Genomic DNA, 22,882 nt, shown 5'->3' with positions numbered 1-22,882 from the left:
TACTCAACGATTTTAGTTCATTTAATCGACTGAGGTCTGATAAATTATCACACATTTTTGACAAATCAATATTTAGTGTTTTTAGTGATTTAATCTGTGATATTTCACGAATCTCATCAGAACATGTGACTGGAAATTGAAGTTTCTCCAACTTGGAATCACTTTTTTTGGCAAAAGCACAGAAAAGATTACTATACGAATCAGAATCTAAATATGTATGTATAAATAATTCTTTAAGGTTTTGTATATTGGCCAAATGATTTATGCCCGCCTCATTACGCAATGAACATGATAAAGATTCCAAAGTTTCGAATTGAGTCAACCGTTCACATTCGCTGCCACCAATCCAGTTGCATATCTTCAACTTTTTGAGAGTCGATGGTGTCTTGAGTGCTAGAACGCTTAGAGGATTTTCGAAATTAGTTGTGTTAGAAAAGCCAATAGTTAGCTCCTCTAGGTGAGGTAGTCTATCTAATATTTGCGCACCCTTCGAATCAACAAAACCAGCACATAATCTTTTCAGTCCTGTTATTTTAGCAACGTCAACCGTTTCAAAAAAATTCAGTTTTTTGTGGCTTATATCCATGCCACCAAGTTGCCTTTCCTTTATCAGTGAAAACCAAGAGGTTATATCCCGAAAGTGGTTATTATAATGGAAAATAATTAATTCTTCGACACTTGAGTTTGCTAGCTCATCAAAGAATTTGAGCTCATCCTCGCATGATAAACGACACACCAATGTTTTTATCGACCTAATTTGGGTTATCTTTAAAACCTCTTCGTGGGTGAGTTTTCCAGTACCTAAACATTTAATTGTATTATTCTCAGCAAGTTTTGTGAAAAGTTCGATAAGATTGCCATCTCCAGAATGGAATATTTCCAAGTTCTCTAATTTGTTTAGATTTGCCAATTTCTGAACACCAGTCACATCTGATACGCCACATCTAATACATCGAAGTGACCTAATGGTTTGAATTTCGGTCACTTTGGAAATATCTTCGAAACGTAGGCCTTCAAATTCATATAATTCGGATAAATCCAATGTTTCGATCGTACTTAAATTGGCCGCGAAAGCATCGAAAATCATATTTAGATAACCCATTTTCTGTCGCCCTGAAATGACGAGGGTATTAATATCCTTTAGTTTGGCAAGGGGAATAGCAAAATCGGTGTTTTCACAATTACACAGATGGATCTCTAAACGATTTTCATTCCTCCATAGGGTAATTGTAACATCTTCACTAATTATGGTTGCTTGCACCTGGCATTTGCTTAGCAGATTATGGATTACATTTGAATTAATGAAATTTTGGCGGAAATTGAGTTTCATGTGTTGCAAGTTAGTCATCCGACTAAAGTTGATATTAGGCACGTTGTGTAAGTGGCATGCGAGGAATCGAAGTGACTTTATTTTCGTAAGCTCTTCAATCTCAGCTTTGTGTAATCGACCATAATTTATTTTACATGACTTTAAAGCAAATGACCCGTTTGGAGCCATTGACCGCAGGAATTTGGCAAGTGATTCGGGATTTTCTGAACAATTTGTCTTATTTTGGACTACCAAGCGAGTAAGATTGGGCAGTTTAGATAGAGATCCCATTTGACTAATGTCTGACTTATCGTGTAACTTTAACTCAAGTTTACCTTCAGACCTTACAAACTTGATCTTAACACCTTCACCAAATCTAATGGTGGCAAGAGAATCCTCTATTAATTTGCTGTCGCCCGCCATTGCAGATAAGTCGTACTCGGCCCTGAAAATTGCATTCCATTTATATTTTCGTTTATCATACGTTTTGGTTTCGTTCATACGCAAAGATCGTAATGAATTGAAAGTGGCAAACGTTACAGGTCGATGAATGTCGGTTAGGTCATCTTCGATTTTTAGTGTCAAAGCTGGAAGACTCGATGGCCTGTACCACTTTCTTAAATTGCTGAAAAACAGCGATTCCGACTCGCTTCTTCGTAAGCCAGTAACTAAAATGTTTTTCAGATTGGGCAACTTTACTAGGGGTTCATATTGGGATACCACGTCACCTGCATTCAACGTGATATTCAGTTCTTCAAGATTGGCGCAATGGGGTATGATATCAGAAAGACCTCCATGCACTTCAGTGCTTTCAAAGCTCAACTTGGTTACATTTTGGTTGGAGCGGAAAATGTCAGCCAATGCTTCCACAGTAAGCGTTAAGTCAAATTTTAACGTTTCTTGGTATGTGCGGCCCGATGAGATGCCTTAAAATACAATTTAAATGCAATTAATTTAAGTTTAGAAGTCTAAGAGTTTAAGATCGCTACCTCCTGTTATTCTAATATGTACGTATAAGCCTTGAAAAGACAGTTGAACATCGAACGGACTTTCTTCACTGACCGATTTCAGAAAGGATCTCCAGAAAAATCCTCCGTTCGATTGCTTATTCACTCGAAGATCTAATAGCAGCTTTATGGTCCTGCACGCTAGTGCCAACTCAAGATCCTTGTAAAGGATTTTGTGATGATGCGCAAGCAATTCGACGAAGAACTCGTGGGCCAGAACAAAGTTCATTAAGTCATTGTAGACAGGGGTCTCCATTTCAACACGTCGCTCATTTAACTCGCAATCAGTAATTACGTATTTCATTATTTCCAAAATACAGTCGGCATTGAGAATAACCATGCTGTTTCCGTCCATTTTTTGTATAAATTTACATACATCTATGTATATCTAAGCGATAAGGTACGATTAGACTGAAATTAATCATAGAATGTATAGTTATAGTTAGGTATAAATTTATAAATCCATTGAAGGTGCTTACGATAGTCAATATTTGTGAAACTGTTTTTAACATTTAGTATTCTAACACTTGTAGTACTGCTGTTTTATACCGAATGAGTGCAAACTTTTTTGGATGATGTGACAGAGTGTTAGTCTAGGCAAAATAAATACCTTTGGGGTAATAAGAGGAAAACAGTTTTTGCTTAGAATATTCACAATTTACGAATATAAAAAACTTTTGAAGAAAAAGGCGCTTTGAACACTGTGGCACATTAGAAACACAAAAACCAGAGCCACGATTCAACTTTTAAGTTGGGTAAACGTTAACAGACTGAATCGCAGCTTGGAAGTCCGCTGATAAGCATGCTCGCGATAGACGAGTTCCGTTCGTCAAGCTATTCAGAATTAACAACTAATTAGGCAACAGCGTGATATTAAAACGCAGCCTCAGCGGACAATAGTCGGGGAATTCGACAATTCGGGAATTCCATATTTACCATTCTTATTATTAGTATTATTTTTATACAATAAATCAGCCCTCGCCTGTCGGTATGGCTATACGAATTGAAGTTAATTAAATTGTCTGATACTGAAAAATGAAACACTAAATCTTGATAATTGGGAGTCATGCATCGAATGGGTGGAAAGAAAATGATGTAGATGTCCGTTATGTAGTTATTTTTGGGATCGCCAACACATAAACTGAGAATGCCTTCTCTCAATGTAGGGTATCAGGACAGTATATAATTCCCCCACCAATTTTCCTATGTATCCTTTATATTTCCCCTTGATCGATCCGACCTTCCGCACGTTGTTTTTTTAGTTAAGATATATAAACCTTCGATTACGTAACTCAGGGATTAATTGGAACCCCACCTTTTTACCGACCATACATCTGACCGATTCCAGAAAGGATCTCCAGAAAAATCCTCCGTTATTCACTTGAAGCCATATAAGCAGCTTTATGGTCCTGCACGCTAGGGCCAACTTAAGATCCTTGTAAAGGATTTTGTGATGATCCGCTAGCAATTCGACGAAGAATTCACGGAGACGTGGGCCAGAACAATGTTTTTTAAGTCATTGTAAACAAGAGTCCCCATACGGCGCTCATTTAGCTGGCAATACTGCCGTTTCCGTCCATTTTTTGTATAAATATATGTACATACATGTATGTATATCTAAGTGCTAAGGTAGGCTTAGACTAAAATGAATCATAGAATTTCAGTCATAAATCCTTTGAAAGTGAAGTTTCGGAATTATGTTATTAATTTATAATTAGTGTGTAGGCAAAACAAATACCTTTGGGGTAAAAAAGGGATACAAAGTAATTTTAGAATCTTCACAATCTACGAATATAAACAAACTTTTGGAAAAAAAAAAAAGAGCAATGTGCACTTCACAATTGAAACACAAAATCAAGAGTGTCGACGATCGAATATTTTATTCATAGGCGTATTTTGTATTTTTTAAGTGAGCTTTGTGAACTAGTCCGAATGTTAGCCCAAATGTGTCTGGGCATACTGCTTTCGCTTTTGTAACTTACCGCCAAACATTTAGCAGTTGGAGGACACACAGCGGTGAGATAAGTAAAGTAGTTGCTAATGTGGAAGGTTAAACTTAGCTTCTTTTAGAATAAAAAGAACCGACTACCACAAAATAGTCTGTCCTTTACTTCGGGATCCACGGTGTGGAGTAGCCGTGGAAGGCAACTTCAAGCGCGCGACGATAGTTTTTTTTCGCACTCCAAGACTGCAAGGGCAGCTTGGGCTAGAATGGCGGCTTAGTCGGCCGGTACAAACGCGTGGAGCGTTTTTTGCAGAGACCGCAGACAGCGGTCAGGAGTCGCAAGGAGCAGCAAGGATCTGTGACCGCACAAGGCGTAGGAGATGACATTCTGAAGCGCACAGACGCTGCCGCCATATTGAAGCGTGAAAAGATTGTAAATTCCCCCCCTGAGCGGAGGGGAAGCCACCGGATCAGCAGGCATTCAGTAGTGGAGCAGGAACCCGGCCAAGGGTGAACACCACGGCTACGTCGAATTCTAGCCCGGCCACTACTCTGACAACAGTAGCTTTCCGACCTATAAGTACTGCCGTCACAGCTGCGAGTTCAGTGCCGGAGAGGAGCCAGCCTCTCACATTGGATCTCATGCACAGAATCTGAGCGTTGGAATAGGAGCTGTAAAATGTGACAGCCCTGGAAAGTGTGATCACCGCTAATTGCGCGCCAAGCGCAATTATATATATAGACTAGTCGGCATAAGTATTTAGACAAAATAAACGCTGAACATTTGTCAGTGAAACTTTTAAATGGCTTGATATGCTAGTATTTTTGTGTGTAAGTAATATAAACTTAAAAATCAACAAACGATAATTTTTTTATTGAAACTATATATATATCTTTTTATATAAACTTAATGAAATATAATGATTTTTTGTTTCGGCATAAGTATTTTGACAGGCTAAAGGCCAATGAAAATAAGTTTAAATGAAGCTGGATTAGCTCCTTATTGAAACAATTAATAAAATATATATCCCCCTTTGGCATTAATAACCTTCTTGAGTCGGTCCTTTACTGAATCTACCAAATTTTGAGGGATCTCTTTCCAAAGGGAAGTGAGCTCAGAAATCGTCTCCTCTTGAGTTTTATGTAACGAAACTGTTCTTTTGCGTTTCAAAAGAGACCAGATGTTCTCAATAATATTTAAATCTGGACTTTGAGGTGGCCAGTACAGTACAGTACATTTCCTTTAGGAACTTGGTTATCATTCTGGCATTGTGGCACCAGAGCCTCCACCATGGCTCACTTTCTGACAAACGGGCCGTCTTCTTTGCCTTTGCTGAGTTGGCAATCTTGCAAAAATTTTTTGTTTTGACGAGTTATACTGGAAAGAGCTTTCATCCGTCCATAAAACACTTCTCCAGAACGATTTCGGCTTCTGTAGATGTTCCTTTGCAAATTTCAGCCTTTTAAGCTTGTTTACTTTTGAAATATACGGCACATCCTTAGCAATATATGTCTTCATGTCCTGTTCCTTTAAACGTCGACGAACTGTGCGCTCACTGATTGCCTTACGTTCACTTTTCGGAAGGCTGGCGGTCAGATTCCACACCGTTGCAACGGCTTGGGGCTTCGCAAGATTTTTTTTTTTAAAATCCCGTATAAGGATTTTGTCGTCAGCGATCGTTGTTTTGCGCTTAGGACCTGTTCTTTTTAGGTTTTTTAAGTCATTATGTTTCTTGAACTTTTTAATTTGATAATACACAGTTTGTCGCGACACATTAAACTCATTAGCAATGTTTTTTACTTTAATTGCAACGTTAAACCGAGCTACCGTTGATGATCTTATAAATAAACTTAACTCAGCCTTTTTACCCATGGCTATCAATTAATTTTTTGTTTTTAATTAACGTTTAATATCCAAAAAAGTTAAATTTAAACAATTGTTGATTAACACGTGCTCAAAAGCAGAATACCATTTACTAAATGAGTTTGTCAAAATACTTATGCCGAAACAAAAAATCATCATATTTCATTAAGTTGTTTATATCTTTTTAAGTTTCAATAAAAAAATTGTCGTTTGTTAATTTTTAAGTTTATATTACTTACACACAAAAAATAAAAAATAATCAATACTACCATATCAAGCCATTTAAAAGTTTCACTGACAAATGTTCAGCGTTTATTTTGTCAAAATACTTATGCCGACTTGTGTATATTTAACAGTGCTGCCGCGAGATGTGCGACATGCACGCTGCCGCCATCTTGGAGTGGACCGCCATGGCTAACGACTAGCAACCATTTTGTAGAGCCATTGTGTGCAACAGGCACCGCACAGTCAGCGCATGGATTCGTGGTACCGGGTGTGAGCGTCCACAACGTGGCAACAGCATCGCCACTTGTCGGATCCTTAGCCTCGACGACACCGAATGGAATCCAGGAAGCACATGGGCAATGGAAGCTTCCGGACTTGCCTGTATATGGAGGGCAGCCCGAGGAGTGACCGATCTTTATCTGCGCGTTCACGGAGACGACCCGAGCGTACAGCTGCACAGATCTAAAGAACAACCAGAGGTTGTTGAATGCGTTGTTGAAGAATGAAGCCCGCGAGACAGTGAAGGCGCTACTGATTCTTCCAGGGATGATCAGCGCCGCGATGGAGCAGCTGCGCTTTACGTTCGGCCGACCGGATCAGCTTATACGCAGCCAGCTCAACAACGTTCGAAAGGTGCAGCCCAATTTGGAGCACAATTTGGCAAAGATCATTCCCTCATGGAGGAACTTGTGGGCAAGCTTTCTACGACCAAGAGAGTGGACTGGACAAGGCATGCTGCAACGATTGCGCCGTTTCCCACTGTAGCTCACGTTTGGCTACAGGAGTACGCAAACGTGGTGTGCACGGTCTTGGACGTCGATAGGAGCCGAACCGTCGAGTTCTACATGCGAACATCGAACATAACGAATGCGATCAAGAGGATGATTGGCATGGAGGTTGTCCGATCTGTGGAGGACAACATGGAATTACGAAATGATTGATGACAAGCTGCGTAGGGATCTTGGAGTGCAAGGAGAGCGTCATCAGCTAAATATCCAATGGCTTGGAGGGAGGGCAACCAGAAAGCCTACTCACCATGCATTAAAAAATGTTTATGCGGTTTCGAGCCTGAGTCTGCCGATGCAGACACTGAGTCGACTGGATGTCTAGGGCGTGCACAAGGATGCGTTTGTGTTTGGGCCTGTAAGTGGGCAATCGACTGCGCCATTACCTAGTTCCTGCCTTCTTGCCGTGTCAGTGGATGACACGACGGTACAAATGGTGAAGGTCTACTTCGACATGGAGATCTTTGAAGTAAAGCCCGCGCCACAGGCCGCAGCCAGCGACGATTTACGGGCACAAAGGATACTCAATGACACCACACTGAGAGTGTGGCGTCGCTACCAGACGGGATTACTCTGGAAGGACGACCACGTTGTGCTGCAACAGAATTATGAGATGGCGTACAAGAGGCTGGTTAGCATCGAGAAGAAGTTGAAGAGCAACAAGCCGTTGGAGCAGGAGTATTACCGGAATATGAAGGATTACGTGTCTAAAGGATACGCCAGGAGGTTGTAGCTGGCTGAGGACGCGCTATGGTGTTTGCCACATTTTGGTCTTGAAGACCCCAACAAGGCCGGCAAGGTACGGCTTGTATTTGATGCTGCAGCCAAAGCTGGAGGAACTTCGTTAAATTCGGCCCAGCACCATAAGCCTTTGCCAGCTATGCTCTTTCATTGAGAGCAGTGAGAGTCTACGGTGACATTAAGGAGATGTTCCACCAAGTGCTGACCCGACCCGAGGATAGATGGTGACGACGAGAGAGATGTCTACGAGATAAACGTAATTCGAGCAGCATGCTCTCAGAGCGCTGCGCATTACGTTAAGACTTTAAATGCCCTGAAGTTTCGGGATTCAGATCCGAGAGCAGTTAAGGCCATCACCGACTACAATTATGTCGATGACTACGTGGACAGTTTCGGTACAGTGAGCGAGGCTATCAGCGTATTTACCCGGGTGAAGGAGAAACATGAGGAGGCTGGATTCGAGTGTTGCCAGTTTTCATCCACCTCACTCACCGAGGAGACGGCTTTAGGACCTGGACGAGACAAGAGCGACGGATGGTCATCACGGACGTGGTTGTATGAACGGACTGAAATACAGTGCTGAGATGGATTGGCAGCACCCACCGCCAGTATAAACATTTTGCTGGCAACCGAGTGGCGGAGATTATGGAGTCATCAAAGGTTTCCCAATGGTCTACGGTAGCCAAGAATCATGGTGAGAAGACCTTCGAGCGCGCCAAAACTCGGAACACGCTGAAAGTGAATAATGAAAAGGTAAATTTTAAGAACAGTGAATGAAGCAATAAATTCTTTATACCCCAAAGAAGCATTCAAAAAATGTATAAAAACATTGTCTAGTATGAGAAGCAGGGGATTCCTAATTTTCTCCATTTCTAGCTGAAAACATACAGAAAGCTTCTCCACAAACAAAATCCTGCCCTCCCTAACAGCCGAACTGCTAGCGATGGACAAAGCCCTGGACTATCTCCTCAAGTGGCCATCTTAAAATACAGCAGGAACAGCGCCATAGCAATCCAAAATAATTTCGATGATAATTCCCTATTCTTTGCATCCTATATCATTGTGTTTACAAAGACTTGGTTAAAGCGGGGATATTTAACTCTAAGTTTTCCCGGGTATGTAGTCTTGTACAATATACAGACATGAACATCCCTCCATGCGGGGAGGTGGGGTCCTAATTGGGGGAAGGTCTACCCACGTCACGTCAGACGAGGTACTTTTTGAATCCCGTAATGTGTAAAGCTGTAATTTTCCGAAAGCTCTGTTTATGTATTAAGTACTCTTATATTCCGGCGTCTTCTGAATTCTAAATCATCTGCCCAATTTAGAATCCGTCTCAGATAAGCTGTCCGATAGTTCTGGGGATTTTAGTTAACATACCTGGAACTACGTAGTCCACAGAAGAAAAATCAAGTATCCTTCTCCCTTAAACCCATCACGACTTTATTAACGGCTTGCTTATCGTTGTCGCAAATGAATTATATTCGAAACTCACTTGGTCGATTATTTGATCTATGTATTGTAAAAATGACGATAAGGGATAAGAACTTGCTTTGAGCTTAGTGTTAACGATCCTGTGTGAACTGGTACGTATTAAGCATATTTAGAAAAGAGAACCGGTATCTTTAAATTTTGTATAAGGTCTAGACTTCACGTCTTATAGGTGTGTGAACTCTTTATTAAAGCAAGGAGATTTATTGGAAATAGACGGATAGTACCTCGGAACACAAGACTTAAAGAGTTATTCCACCTCAAAAGAAGGATGATATGGATCTTCATGGATGATTATAAGGTGCTACTCTGGACAGAAATACACGGGTTGATCATTTTGGTGTTCTTCTGGTCCCTAAACTTAAATTTTTAGACCACACCAGGGGTGTGCTTGGTTTAATAAAAAGGTGGTCAAATGAATTTAATGTTCCTTACGTAACCAAAGCCTTATTCCATATAAGCCTAGTCCGTCCGATTCTTGGGTATGGATCACCTGTTTGGGGTCCACACATTGGAGTTCACTCGGACCGCATTGAATAGGTTCAAAGAACTTCTTGCTGTTTGCCTTAAGTCGCCTAAATTGGGATGCAAACGTTATATTACCTTCTTAATCCAGTATACTAATGTTAATTAATTTACCTGCCCTAGCTAACCGTAAAACGATGTTTGGAACAGTTTATTTGCAATCATATTCGTGGTGAAGTTGATAGTCCCGACATGGTTAGTCGGCTAATTTTCTAAACGACTCCTTCTATATTATACAAATGCTGGATCACCAGGTTACTCAGAACTTAGTTAAACTAATGGACGACCTAATGAGCAGCGTTCTCAATCGCCGCTTCTAAAGGCACCCAGTGTAGATGGCAAGGTCCTTAGTTACTACTTTAGTTGCCGTTGAGCGCCGCGAGATATGTGTGATGTGGGCCAGTACATGAAAGAGATTTCCCTAGGCGAAGCGCTCACATGGTCCCAGTTCATCTCGAATGGTAGTTCTTGGCCCCAGGAAGAATTTAAATTGCTTGAGACCCTGACTCATCTGAATCCCTACGGTCTAACTAATGTTTTTTTAACCTTGACGTCGTGTGGAACCCACGAAATGCCAGCGAGTACCTGGTAGAATTAGATAATCCCACTTTCGTAGATGAATCCCAACTGCCGAACAGTTTTATTGAAATTGTATCCATTCTCTATATAATGAAGGTCCCTTCCAGAGAAATAATTCCTCTAGCGCGAAAAATACGGAAGCTAGTATTGTCGGTTAAAACGATGATCAATCCGAACGACAAATTGAATACATATATCAATATTCCCGACTTGGAGAGAGAATCCGGTAACAACTGGCAGCGATTCTTTGAGATTAATAGGTGCCAGCGCGCAAATTTGGGTACTTTTCTGTCCTCAAGGAACTAATGGACAAACAGGATGTCCGGGTGGTGACCAGCTACATAATGATCCGATTTGCAAGATTTCTATTTGATGAATTCACGGACTTGAATTTGGCTGCGAGCATGCTCTACAAGGAGCGATTTTTTGAACCCTCCGCTTTCAGTGCTAGCATCGTGGAAATTAAGGACATGTTTGAGGAACTACGCCGTCAGTTTCTGCTGCAAGTCGATCAAAATCATCTAGAGTTGACCGCTGGGCAGAAGGACTTCGTCGTTAGAAAGGCAGAGAAAGTTGAGATCAACGTTGGGAATTTGTCAAAACAACTTCGCAACTTCGTCAGCCAGTACTACCACGACCTGAAATTTCCCACTGGTCAGCTGGATTTCCATCAAGAGCACCTCAAGGTTCTGCAGTTTCGCACCCAAAAGATGTTGGCCCAAATCCAGCAAAGGGCACTGAGAGGAGGAGGATATTTTCACATACAGGAGCCGAGCAGTGCCATTGCCTCCACCCCGTACTATGTGTTGCGCCCCAATGTGATTATAGTCCCACTTGGGCTACTGCAAGAGCCATTTTTCCAGCCGGATAGCGAAGATGTTTTCAAATACAGCCTGATGGGATATATTTTGGGACATCACTTGATAAGCGCCTTTGATACTGAAGGCATTACAATTGACATCGATGCCGCCCAGTTCTTCTGCGGCAAGTGAGATATGTTGGATAAGTACGATGAATATGAAGTGCGCTTACAGAAATAATACTCACATTATTTGAGGCATTAAGGCAACCATTTTTTCACAAAAAAGTTATATATATATTTATAATCAAAACATTTTGTATTACAAGATAACGTTTGTATTGTTTTTCCAATTTTAATCGAAACGTCAGAAAAATTTTGACATTTTTCATCCGCACTTTCACAAGCTGAGTAAAGGGTATCTGATAGTCGGGGAACTCGACTATAGCGTTCTCTGGATTTATTTTTTAGATTTTGTGTGTCTATTTTTTTAAAATTAGTTTTTAACTATTCATAGTCAAAATAGTCCGAATCGTCTGAATCCTCGTAATCAAAATTATAGTCAAAAGAATCCGAATCGTCTGAATCCTCGTTATCAGAATTAGATTCTATTTCGAAATCACCCATGTTTTTTTCGTACGAATAAGAGACGTTCAAGATTGACTCATCAATGTCTTCCACCTGCAAGAATACCATTTATAATAATTTGAAAATTCTGTTAAACGTGGATTATTTACATGGATTTTCGGGTAAATCGATACACTAAAAATACTTAGTTGTAGCGGTTTCTGATTTACAGGATCTCGATTAGATTTCAGAACATTGTTTACTTGCCAGACTAAGTCTAAAGCCGCCCCATAATATAATCCCAAATCGACCCGATCGAGCTTTTGACAATACCGAAAAATTGGCAAAAAGCTATCGCTATTTAATTGACATCCCGAACTATCAATTATACTCAACGATTTTAGTTCATTTAATCCACTGAGGTCTGATAAATTATCACACATTTTTGTCAAATCAATATTCAGCGTTCTTAGTGATTTAATCTGTGATATTTCACGCATCTCATCAGAACATGTGACTGGAGTTTGAAGTTTCTCCAACTTGGAATCACTTTTTTGGGCAAAGGCACGGAAAAGATTAGTAAGCGAATCGTTGACACGGTGGATAAGTAATTCTTTAAGGTTTTGTATATTGGCCAAATGATCTATGCCTGTCTCAATACGCAATGAACATGTTAAAGATTCCAATGTTTCGAATTGAGTCAAACATTCACATTCGCTGCCGCCAATCCTGTTGCAAAGCTCCAATTTTTTGAGAGTCGATGGTGACTTCAGTGCTAGAACCCTTAGCGGATTTTCCAAATTAGTTCTGGGTGGCATGTCAATATAGCCAATGGTAAGGTCCTCTAGGTGAGGTAGTCTATCTAATATTTGCGCACACTCCAAATCAACAAAACCAGCACATAATCTTTTCAGTCCTGTTATTTTAGTAACTTCAACGGTTTCAAAAAAATTTAGCTTTTTGTGCCATATATCAAAGTCACAAAGTAGCCTTTCCCTTATCGTAGAAAACAGAGAGGGTGAAACCCTTATAGAATTATTATATTCGATAATTTTTAATTCTTCGATACTGGAGTTTGCTAGCTCAGCAAAGAATTTGAGGTCATCCTTGTTTGATAAACGACACACCAAAGTTTTCATCGACCTCATTTGGGTTATCTTTAAAATCTCTTCGTGGGTGAGTTTTCCAGTACTTATACATTTAATTGTATTTTTCTCTGCAAGTTTTGTGAAAAGTTCGGTAAGATTGCCATCTCCAGAATGGTATATTTCCAATTTCTCTAATTTGTTTAGATCTGCCAATTTCTGAACACCAGTCACATCTGATAAGCAGCATCGAAGTGACCTAATGGTTTGAATTTCGGTCACTTTGGAAATATCTCCGAAATGTACCCCTTTTAATTTGGACCTGTATCGCAATTCAGATAAATCCAATTTTTCGATCGTACTTAAATTGGCCGCGAAAGCATCGAAAATCATATTTTGATAACCCAATTTCTGTCGCCCTGAAATCACGAGGATATTAATATCCTTTAGTTTGGCAAGGGGAATAGCGAAATCGGTGTTTTCACAATTAAACAGATTAATCTCTAGACGTTTTTCTGTCCTCAATAGGGTAATTGTAACATCTTCACTGAATATGGTTGCTTGCACCTGGCACTTGCTTAGCAGATTATGGATTACATTTGAAGTAATGTGATACAATTTTTGGCGGAAATAGAGTTTCATGTGTTGCAAGTTAGTCATCTGACTGAAGTTGATATTAGGCACGTTGTGTAAGTGGCATGCGAGGAATCGAAGTGACTTTATTTTCGTAAGCTCTTCAATCTCAGCTTGATGTAATCGACTATAATTGATTTTACATGACTTTAAAGCAAATGACCCGTTTGGAGCCATTGATCGCAGGAATTTGGCAATTGTATCGGGATTTTCTAAACAATACATCTTTCTTTGTACTACCAAGCGAGTGAGATTGGGCAGTTTTGATAAAGATCCCATTTGACCAATGTCTGAATTATCGCCTAGCTTTAACTCAAGTTTACCTTCAGACCTTATAAACTTTATCTTAACACCATCACCCAATCTAATGGTGGCAAGAGAATCATCTATTGAATTGCTGTCGTCCTTCATTGCAAATAAATCATACTCGGCTTTAAAAATTGGATTCCATTTGGTTTCGTTCAAACGCAAACATCGTAATGAATTGAAAGTGGCAAACGTTACAGGTCGATGAATGTCGGTTAGGTAATCTTCGATTTTTAGTGCCAAGGGTGGAAGACTCGATGACCTGTGCCACTTTCTTAAATTGCTAAAAAACAGCGATTCCGACTCGCTTCTTCGTAAGCCAGTAACTAAAATGTTTTTAAGATTGGGCAAGTTTACTAGTGGTTCATATTGGGATACCACGTCACCTGCATTCAACGTGATTCTCAGTTCTTCAATATTGGCGCAATGGGGTATGATATCGGAAAGACTTCCATGCACTTCAGTGCTTTCGAAGCTCAACTTGGTTACATTTTGGTTGGAGCGGAAAATGTCAGCCAATGCTTCTACAGTAAGCGTTAAACCAAATTTTAACGTTTCTTGGTGTGTGCGGCCCGATGAGATGCCTTAAAATACAATTTAAATGCAATTAATTTAAGTTTAGGGGTCTTTAAGAGTTTAAGATCGCTACTTACCTGTTATTTTTATGTGTACGTATAAACTTTGAAAATACAGTTGAAGATCGAACGGACTTTCTTCACTGACCGATTCTACAAAGGATCTCCAGAAAAATCCTCCGTTGTTCGATTGCTTATTCACTCGAAGATCTATAAGCAGCTTTATGGTCCTGCACGCTAAAACCAGCTCAAGATCCTTGTAAAGGATTTTGTGATGATCCGCAAGCAATTCGACGAAGAATTCGTGGGCCAGAACAAAGTTTATTAAGTCATTGTAGGCCAGAGTCCCCATTTTAACATGGCGCTTATTATACTGGCAATCAGTAATTACGTATTTCATTATTTCCAAAATATTGTCGGCATTGAGAATAAACATGCCGTTTCCGTCCATTTTTTGTATAAATATACATACATGTATGTATATCCAAGCGATAGGGTAGGTTTAGACTGAAATGAATCATAGAATTTATAGTTATAATTTACTTATAGTTATAGTTAGTTATAAATCCATTGAAGGTGCATTCGTCTGGTCTTATTTGTTTAACTTTTCTTTATTTTTACTATTCTTACTACTTGTTGAACGGTATTTCATACCGAACGGTATTTCATACCGGTAATAAAGAGGAAACTATTTTTTTTTGCTTAGAATCTTCACAATCTACGAATATAAACAAACTCTTGGAAAAAACACAAGAAACTTCGAACAATGTGCACTTCACAATAGAAACACAAAAACCAGAGAGTCATGAATCAACTTTCAAGTTGGGTAAACGTTAAAACACTGAATCGTCGCTTGGGAATCAGCTGATAAGCATGCTCGCGATATCCGAGTTCATATCCACCGGATGTTCAGTTTAGCAGGGTTCCAGCCCAAATCATTACGATTCCAAGTGATTCCCCCTCCAACGCGCATCTGTTCCGTTCGTCAAGCTTTGCAACAGCATAATATATTGAAACTCAGCGGACACAGTCCCCTGCAGGAAATGCCGTAGAAAAGTCTGGCGAGTAATCCCCTCCAATAATTTAACTACAAAAAGACAAGAGAGAATGCTATGGTCGAGAACCCCGACTATCTGATACCCGTTACTTAAATGGTGGAAGTGCAAAGGAGAAATTTCCACACTGACAGTTTTTGGCGGTTTGTGGGCGTTAGAGTGGGCGTGGCAAAAAGATTTTTTGCAAATCCATAGAAATTTACAATACTAATAATAAAATGAAAAAGTATCAAATCATTTATCAAAAGTGTGGGCGTGGCAATTTTGGGCGGTTTGTTGTAGTGGGCGTGGCAACATGAATCAACAAACTTGCGCTGCGTCTATGTCTCTGGAGTCTGTATGCTTAATCCCTACTTAGTAGCTTTTGTAGTTCCTGAGATCTCGACGATCATACAGACGGACAGACGGACATGGTAGGATCGACTCGGCTATTGATATTGTTCAAGAATATATATACTTTATATGGTCGGAAACGCATCCTTCTGCCTGTTACATACTTTTCAACGAATCTAGTATACCCTTTTACTCTACGAGTAACGGGTATAATAACGCCACAATCATCCATGTGTTGTGTCTGAATATGACATATGTAGCCACCAGCTATCGCCAGTGAGGAGTTATTTCTACAGCATGGAGATTTTTGATTTGAGATGTTTGATTTTGGGCAACATACGGCATGCTTTACAAGCTGGTATCGTGCCTAAATAGTTAACATCTGATCTAATGATTTAATGACATTTAACATGTTTAGGTATCACAAGTCAGCACAAAAGTATATATTCTTTAAACAAAGCTATTTAGTTTGAAAGCTGATTAATTTGTATTCAACCCTCTAAGCAAATATATTTCCTACAGGTTTGTATTACAGTCCTGTTGGCTGCCAATCGAGGTTGAAAGCCTAAGTAACAATCCATGACCTCGGATTATCAGCTTTAACTTCACCATATACATACATACGTAGCTTTCTTGTGACGTATCGAGATTTTATTATTCTAAGACGACTGGGTGGCCCAAAATTAGTTGCGCTCGCAGCTCTTATGTGCCATTTCTTTGTGCCTTTTGTGTCGGCCAGCTCCAATTCCAGATTTTTAAATGGCATCCCTAATCATGTGCACGAGAAGGCCAATCCCGGCAATAGCGATATGTTGGATCAGTTCGAGGAATATGAAGTGCGTTTACAGAGAGCTATCGACGGGCTTGAACTATTTAAACAGTCTTTTGGATGCAGCCGAAGTAAGCTTTAGCACGAGAAATGTCGTTTGTGTAATGTATGTATATGGGCTTAGAAATAAACATTTTTATACTCACAATATTTGAGGCATTAAGGCAACCATTTTTTCGCAAAAAAATTATATATATATTTATAATTACAATATTGTGTATTAAAAGGTACGTTTGAATAGTTTTTTCTAATTTTAATCGAAACGTCAGAAAATTTTTAAATTTTTCATCCGCACTTTAACCAGCTGAGTACCGGAATCTGATAGTCGGGAATTATATTTTTAGATTTTGATTAAAGTTAGTTAACTATTAGTTTAACTATTCATAGTCAAAAGAATCTGAATCGTCCGAATCCTCGTTATCAGAATTAAATTCTATTTCGTAACCACCCATGTTTTTTTCGTACGAATAAGAAACGTTCAAGATTGTCTCATCAATGTCTTCCACCTGCAAGAATATCATTTATAATAATTTGAAAATTCTGTTACACTTGGGATACTTACATGAATTTTCGGGGTAATCGTTACACTAAAAATTCTTAGCTGTAGCGGTTTCTGATTTGCGGCATCTCGAATAGATTTCAGAACATTGTTTACTTGCCAGACTAAGTCTAAAGCCGCCCCATAATATAATCCCAAATCGACCCGATCAAGCTTTTGACAATACCGAAAAATTGGCAAAAAGCTTTCGCTATTTATTTGACATCCCCAACCATCAATTATACTCAACGATTTTAGTTCATTTAATCCACTGAGGTCTGATAAATTATCACACATTTTTGTCAAATCAATATTCAGCGTTCTTAGTGATTTAATCTGTGATATTTCACGCATCTCATCAGAACATGTGACTGGAGTTTGAAGTTTCTCCAACTTAAAATCACTTTTTTGGGCAAAGGCACGGAAAAGATTAGTAAGCGAATCGCTAGCACGGTGGATAAGTAATTCTTTAAGGTTTTGTATATTGGCCAAATGATCTATGCCCGCCTCATTACGCAATGAACATGTTAAAGACTCCAATGTTTCGAATTGAGTCAAACATTCACACTCGCTTCCGCCAATCCAGTTGCAAAGCTCCAATTTTTTGAGAGTCGATGGTGACTTCAGTGCTAGAACCCTTAGCGGATTTTCCAAATTAGTTCTGGGTGGCATGTCAATATAGCCAATGGTAAGGTCCTCTAGGTGAGGTAGTCTATCTAATATTTGCGCACACTCCAAATCAACAAAACCAGCACATAATCTTTTCAGTCCTGTTATTTTAGTAACTTCAACGGTTTCAAAAAAATTCAGCTTTTTGTGCCATATATCAAAGTCACAAAGTAGCCTTTCCCTTATCGTAGAAAACAGAGAGGGTGAAACCCATATTGAATTATTATATTCGATAATTTTTAATTCTTCGATACTGGAGTTTGCTAGCTCAGCAAAGAATTTGAGGTCATCCTTGTTTGATAAACGACACACCAAAGTTTTCATCGACCTCATTTGGGTTATCTTTAAAACCTCTTCGTGGGTGAGTTTTCCAGTACTTATAAATTTAATTGTATTCTTCTCAGCAAGTTTTGTAAAAAGTTCGGTAAGATTGCCGTCTCCAGAATGGTATATTTCCAAGTTCCCTAATTTGTTTAGATCTGCCAATTTCTGAACACCAGTCACATCTGATAAGCAGCATCGAAGTGACCTAATAGTTTGAATTTCGGTCACTTTGGAAATATCTTCGAAACGTACGCTTTTTAATTCGGACGTGAACGGTTGCAATTCGGATAAATCCAATTTTTCGATCGTACTTAAATTGGCTGAGAAAGCATCGAAGATCATATTAAGATATTCCAATCCCTGTCGCCCTGAAATCACGAGGGTATTAATATCCTTTAGTTTGGCAAGGGGAATAGCAAAGTCAGTGTTTTCACAATTAAACAGATTAATCTCTAGACGTTTTTCTGTCCTCAATAGGGTAATTGTAACATCTTCACTGAATATGGTTGCTTGCACCTGGCATTTGCTTAGCAGATTATGGATTACATTAGAAGTAATGTGATAATAATTATGGCGGAAATTGAGTTTCATGTGTTGCAAGTTAGTCATCTGACTGAAGTTTATATCAGGCACGTCGTGTAAGTGGCATGCGAGGAATCGAAGTGACTTTATTTTCGTAAGCTCTTCAATCTCATCTTGATGTAATTGTCCATAATTTATTTTACATGACTTTAAAGCAAATGACCCGTTTGGAGCCATTGATCGCAGGAATTTGGCAAGTGAATCGGGATTTTCTAAACAATACGTCTTATTTTGTACTACCAAGCGAGTGAGATTGGGCAGTTTTGATAAAGATCCCATTTGACTAATGTCAGACTTTTTATGTAACTTTAACTCAAGTTTTCCTTCAGACCTTATAAACTTAATCTTAACACCATCACCCAATCTAATGGTAGCAAGAGAATCATCTATTGAATTGCTGTCGTCCTCCATTGCAGATAAATCGTACTCTGCCCTAAAAATTGCATTCCATTTCCATTTATATTTTCGTTCATAATAAGCTTTGGTTTCGTTCACACGCAAACATAGTAATGAATTGAAAGTGGCAAACGTTACAGGTCGATGAATGTCAGTTAGGTCATCTTCGATTTTTAGTGTCAAAGCTGGAAGACTCGATGGCCTGTGCCACTTTCTTAAGCTGCTAAAAAACAGCGATTCCGATTCGCTTCTTTGTAAGCCAGTAACTAAAATGTTTTTCAAATTGGCCAACTTTACTAGTGGTTCATATTGGGATACCACGTCTCCTGCATGCAACGTGATACTCAGTTCTTCAAGATTGGCGCAATGGGGTATGATATCAGAAAGACCTCCATGCACTTCAGTGCTTTCAAAGCTCAACTTGGTTACATTTTGGTTCAAGCGGAAAATGTCAGCCAATGCTTCTGCAGTAAGCGTTAAGTCAAATTTTAACGATTCTTGGTGTGTGCGGCCCGATGAGATGCCTTAAAATACAATTTAAATGCAATTAATTTAAGTTTAGGAGTCTTTAAGAGTTTAGGATTGCTACTTACCTGTTATTTTAATATGTACGTATAAGCCTTGAAAAGACAGTTGAAGATCGAACGGACTTTCTTCACTGACCGATTCCAGAAAGGATCTCCAGAAAAATCCTCCATTGTTCGATTGCTTATTCACTCGAAGATCTATAAGCAGCTTTACGGTCCTGCATGCTAGAACCAACTCAAGATCCTTGTAAAGGATTTTGTGATGACCCGCAAGCAATTCGACGAAGAATTCGTGGGCCAGAACAAAGTTTATTAAGTCATTGTAGGCCAGAGTCCCCATTTTAACATGACGCTTATTATACTGGCAATCAGTAATTACGTATTTCATTATTTCCAAAATACAGTCGGCATTGAGAATAAACATGCCGTTTCCGTCCATTTTTTGTATAAATATACATGTATGTATGTATAACTAAGCGATAGGGTAGGTTTAGACTGAAATGAATCATATAATTTTAGAAATCTAATTATGAATCCAATAAAGGTACATACGATGGTTTATATTTGTGGAACTTTTCTTTACTTTTACCATTCTTACCAATTGTTCAACGGCATTTTCATACCGAATAAGTGCAAACATTTTTGGATGATGTGACAGAGTTTCGGAATTATGTTATTAATTTATGATCGGTGAGTTGCGATGTAGAAAACAAAATGTGTGTAGGCAAAAATAAATACCTTTGGGGTAATAAAAGGGAAACAGTTTTTTTCCTTTTCGAAGCATCAAAATCTCCGAATATAAACAAACTTTTGGAAAAAACACAAGAAGCTTCGAACAATGTGCACTTCACAATAGAAACACATAAACAAGAGAAAGTCAACTCTTAAGTTGGGCAAACGTAAACACACTAAATCGCCGCTTGGGAATCAGCTGATAAGCATGCTCGCGACAGCCGAGTTCGCATCCACCAGATGTTCGGCTTAGCCGGGTTCCATCCCCAAGTCATAACGATCCCAAGTGATTCGACCGAATCTAATTTCGATGTAGCTCCAACACGCATTGCTTTGCTGCACTCAATTTTTATTAGGCTGCTCAATATATTATCCTCATATGTTAGTGCGCAAAAAGGAAACATGAAAATAAAAATATTTATTTATCAGATGTATATCGATATATTTATACTCTTGTGTATATTGCACACCACTATTTCGGTTCCACCACTATTTCGCGTCGTTCGGCAATTCAAAATATAATTACTTAAAATATAATTTTAATATTAACAACTAATTAGGCGATTAGCAATCTTAGGAGCAGGTTGTGCAAGCGTTTGGATTCGTTCTCAAGAAGAGATAGCTCCCTTGAAGCGCTAGCACCTACTCGTTAAACTTAATAACGAAATGTAGTTAAATACATATAGTTGATTTTTGTAACTAGCAAGCCGCAAGGCAGCTTCTGCCTAATTTTGAAATGTAAGAAAGTACTCCAAAATCAGGCATGCAAGTGAGCAATAAAAGATTAGGAAGACAAATTTTCAAAAAAGTAAAAAAAAGAAAAAGAAACTGAAATTTCTTAGAACTGCGAGGCCGCCCAAATTTGGCAGACATCAAAAAAGAATAGCAGAACAAAAAATATATACATAAGTGTTCGATTAGTGGACGAAAAAGTCAGCAAATACTGGGAATCGCGAGCGAGCAAAATCTCGGAACACCCTGAAAGTGAATAAAGAAAAGGTGCATTTTAAGAACAATGTATGAAGCGAAAAATTCCTGAACCGCAAGCGCGCCACTCAGATCACTCCGGAAGAGAATAGTGGCGAAAATATAAATAAAAGAAACACATTCCGCCAAAATATTCTAAGATTTCCCACAGGAAAAAAAGGATTTTACCAACTTAAATTAAATTTGAGATAACTTCACTGGCGGTTCCGTTAATAACTATCAACCCAAGCGTAGCCTTTATAATCTTTTTAATTTCTAGTTGAAAACATACAGAAAGCTTTTATGCAAACAAAATCCTGTCCTCTCTAACATCCGAACTTCTGGGGATAGACAAAGCCTTGGACTATCTCCTCCCGATAGGCATATCTCAACTGGCCATCTTAACAGACAGAAAAAGCGCCATAGCTATCCAGAACAATATGCATGATAATTATTTTATAATTAATAATCATCACTGCTGCACTCCGCAAAATAATCTCATGAACTTGGCCACATAGAATGACGGTTCATAAGGAATTTTCACCGTAGTGAGTTGGAGCATAAAAGATTCGGAAATAAATATAATCATACGTAAGGACTGAAAGTATGCAGAATTTTCAACAGGGCTACTGCGAACTTTTCCCAGGAACAATAAAATAAACCATGATTTAAAAATCCCAATGGCAAACATAAGCCTATAGAAAACAGACACTCAGCGATAACGCATTGAACAATTATACTTTAAACAAGATGCACGTTTCAAACTATAACACGTGTGATAATTGTATAACATATATGAAATTCGATTTTAGCAAGCGTAAAGGTATATTTTCTTTAAACAAAGCAATGGGTGTGATTATTTTGTATTTTACTCTCCATGCAATTGTATTTCCAACAAGTTTGGGTTACAGTCCTGTGGGATGCCATCGAGGTAAAGCCTACGTAACAATAGTATTTCTGGACTATGATGCGACGGTTAATGTTTCAGTGCGCTCGCACTAAACTAAACGCCCCTTGTAACGGCCAGCTCTAATACAAGACGTTAATCATCATGTGGACGGGAGGCCAATCCCTGTGATAATTACTACAACCACGCCTACGGCGAGTAGAACATGCGTTACACCAACGACTCCTATTTCGATATCATACAAATGCTGGAAAACCAGGTTAACCAGAACTTTTTTAAAGTAATGGTCGAACTAATGAACAGAGTTTTCAATCGCCGCTTCTGGCAAGGTCCTTAGTTACTACCTCAGTTGCCGTTGAGCACCGCGAAATATATGTGATGTGGGCCAGTACATGAAAGTGGTTTCCCTAGGCGAGGCGCTCACATGGTCCCAGTTCATCTCGAATGGTACTTCTTGGCCCCAGGAAGAATTTAAATGGCTTGAGACCCTGGCTCATCTGCATCCCTACGGTCTAACTAACGTTTTTTTAACCTTGACGTCGTGTCCAACCCACGAAATGCCAGCGAGTACGTGGTATAATTAGATAT

The 22,882-nt window shown here is 39.1% G+C and overlaps 1 protein-coding gene and 1 pseudogene across 1 annotated transcript; one reads left to right on the top strand and one right to left on the bottom strand.

Annotated features, from left to right (window-relative positions):
- The first annotated feature begins 8,521 nt into the window (after window positions 1-8,521).
- On the top strand, window positions 8,522-11,463 carry LOC122614418 (annotated as a pseudogene).
- A 314-nt stretch (window positions 11,464-11,777) lies between these two features.
- LOC122614417 lies at window positions 11,778-20,600 on the bottom strand. Its single transcript, XM_043788984.1, has 4 exons — window positions 20,428-20,600; window positions 19,756-20,184; window positions 13,796-14,445; window positions 11,778-11,951 (listed from the first exon to the last, which is right to left on the bottom strand). The coding sequence occupies exons 2-4, from the start codon at window positions 20,126-20,128 to the stop codon at window positions 11,778-11,780; spliced, it is 1,197 nt and encodes a 398-aa protein (XP_043644919.1). The 5' UTR covers window positions 20,129-20,184; window positions 20,428-20,600.
- Window positions 20,601-22,882: the final 2,282 nt, after the last annotated feature.

The sequence above is a fragment of the Drosophila teissieri genome, chromosome 2R (assembly GCF_016746235.2).
Source record: "Drosophila teissieri strain GT53w chromosome 2R, Prin_Dtei_1.1, whole genome shotgun sequence".
NCBI classification, from domain to species: domain Eukaryota; kingdom Metazoa; phylum Arthropoda; class Insecta; order Diptera; family Drosophilidae; genus Drosophila; species Drosophila teissieri.
This window is presented reverse-complemented; position numbering and strand designations above follow the sequence as displayed.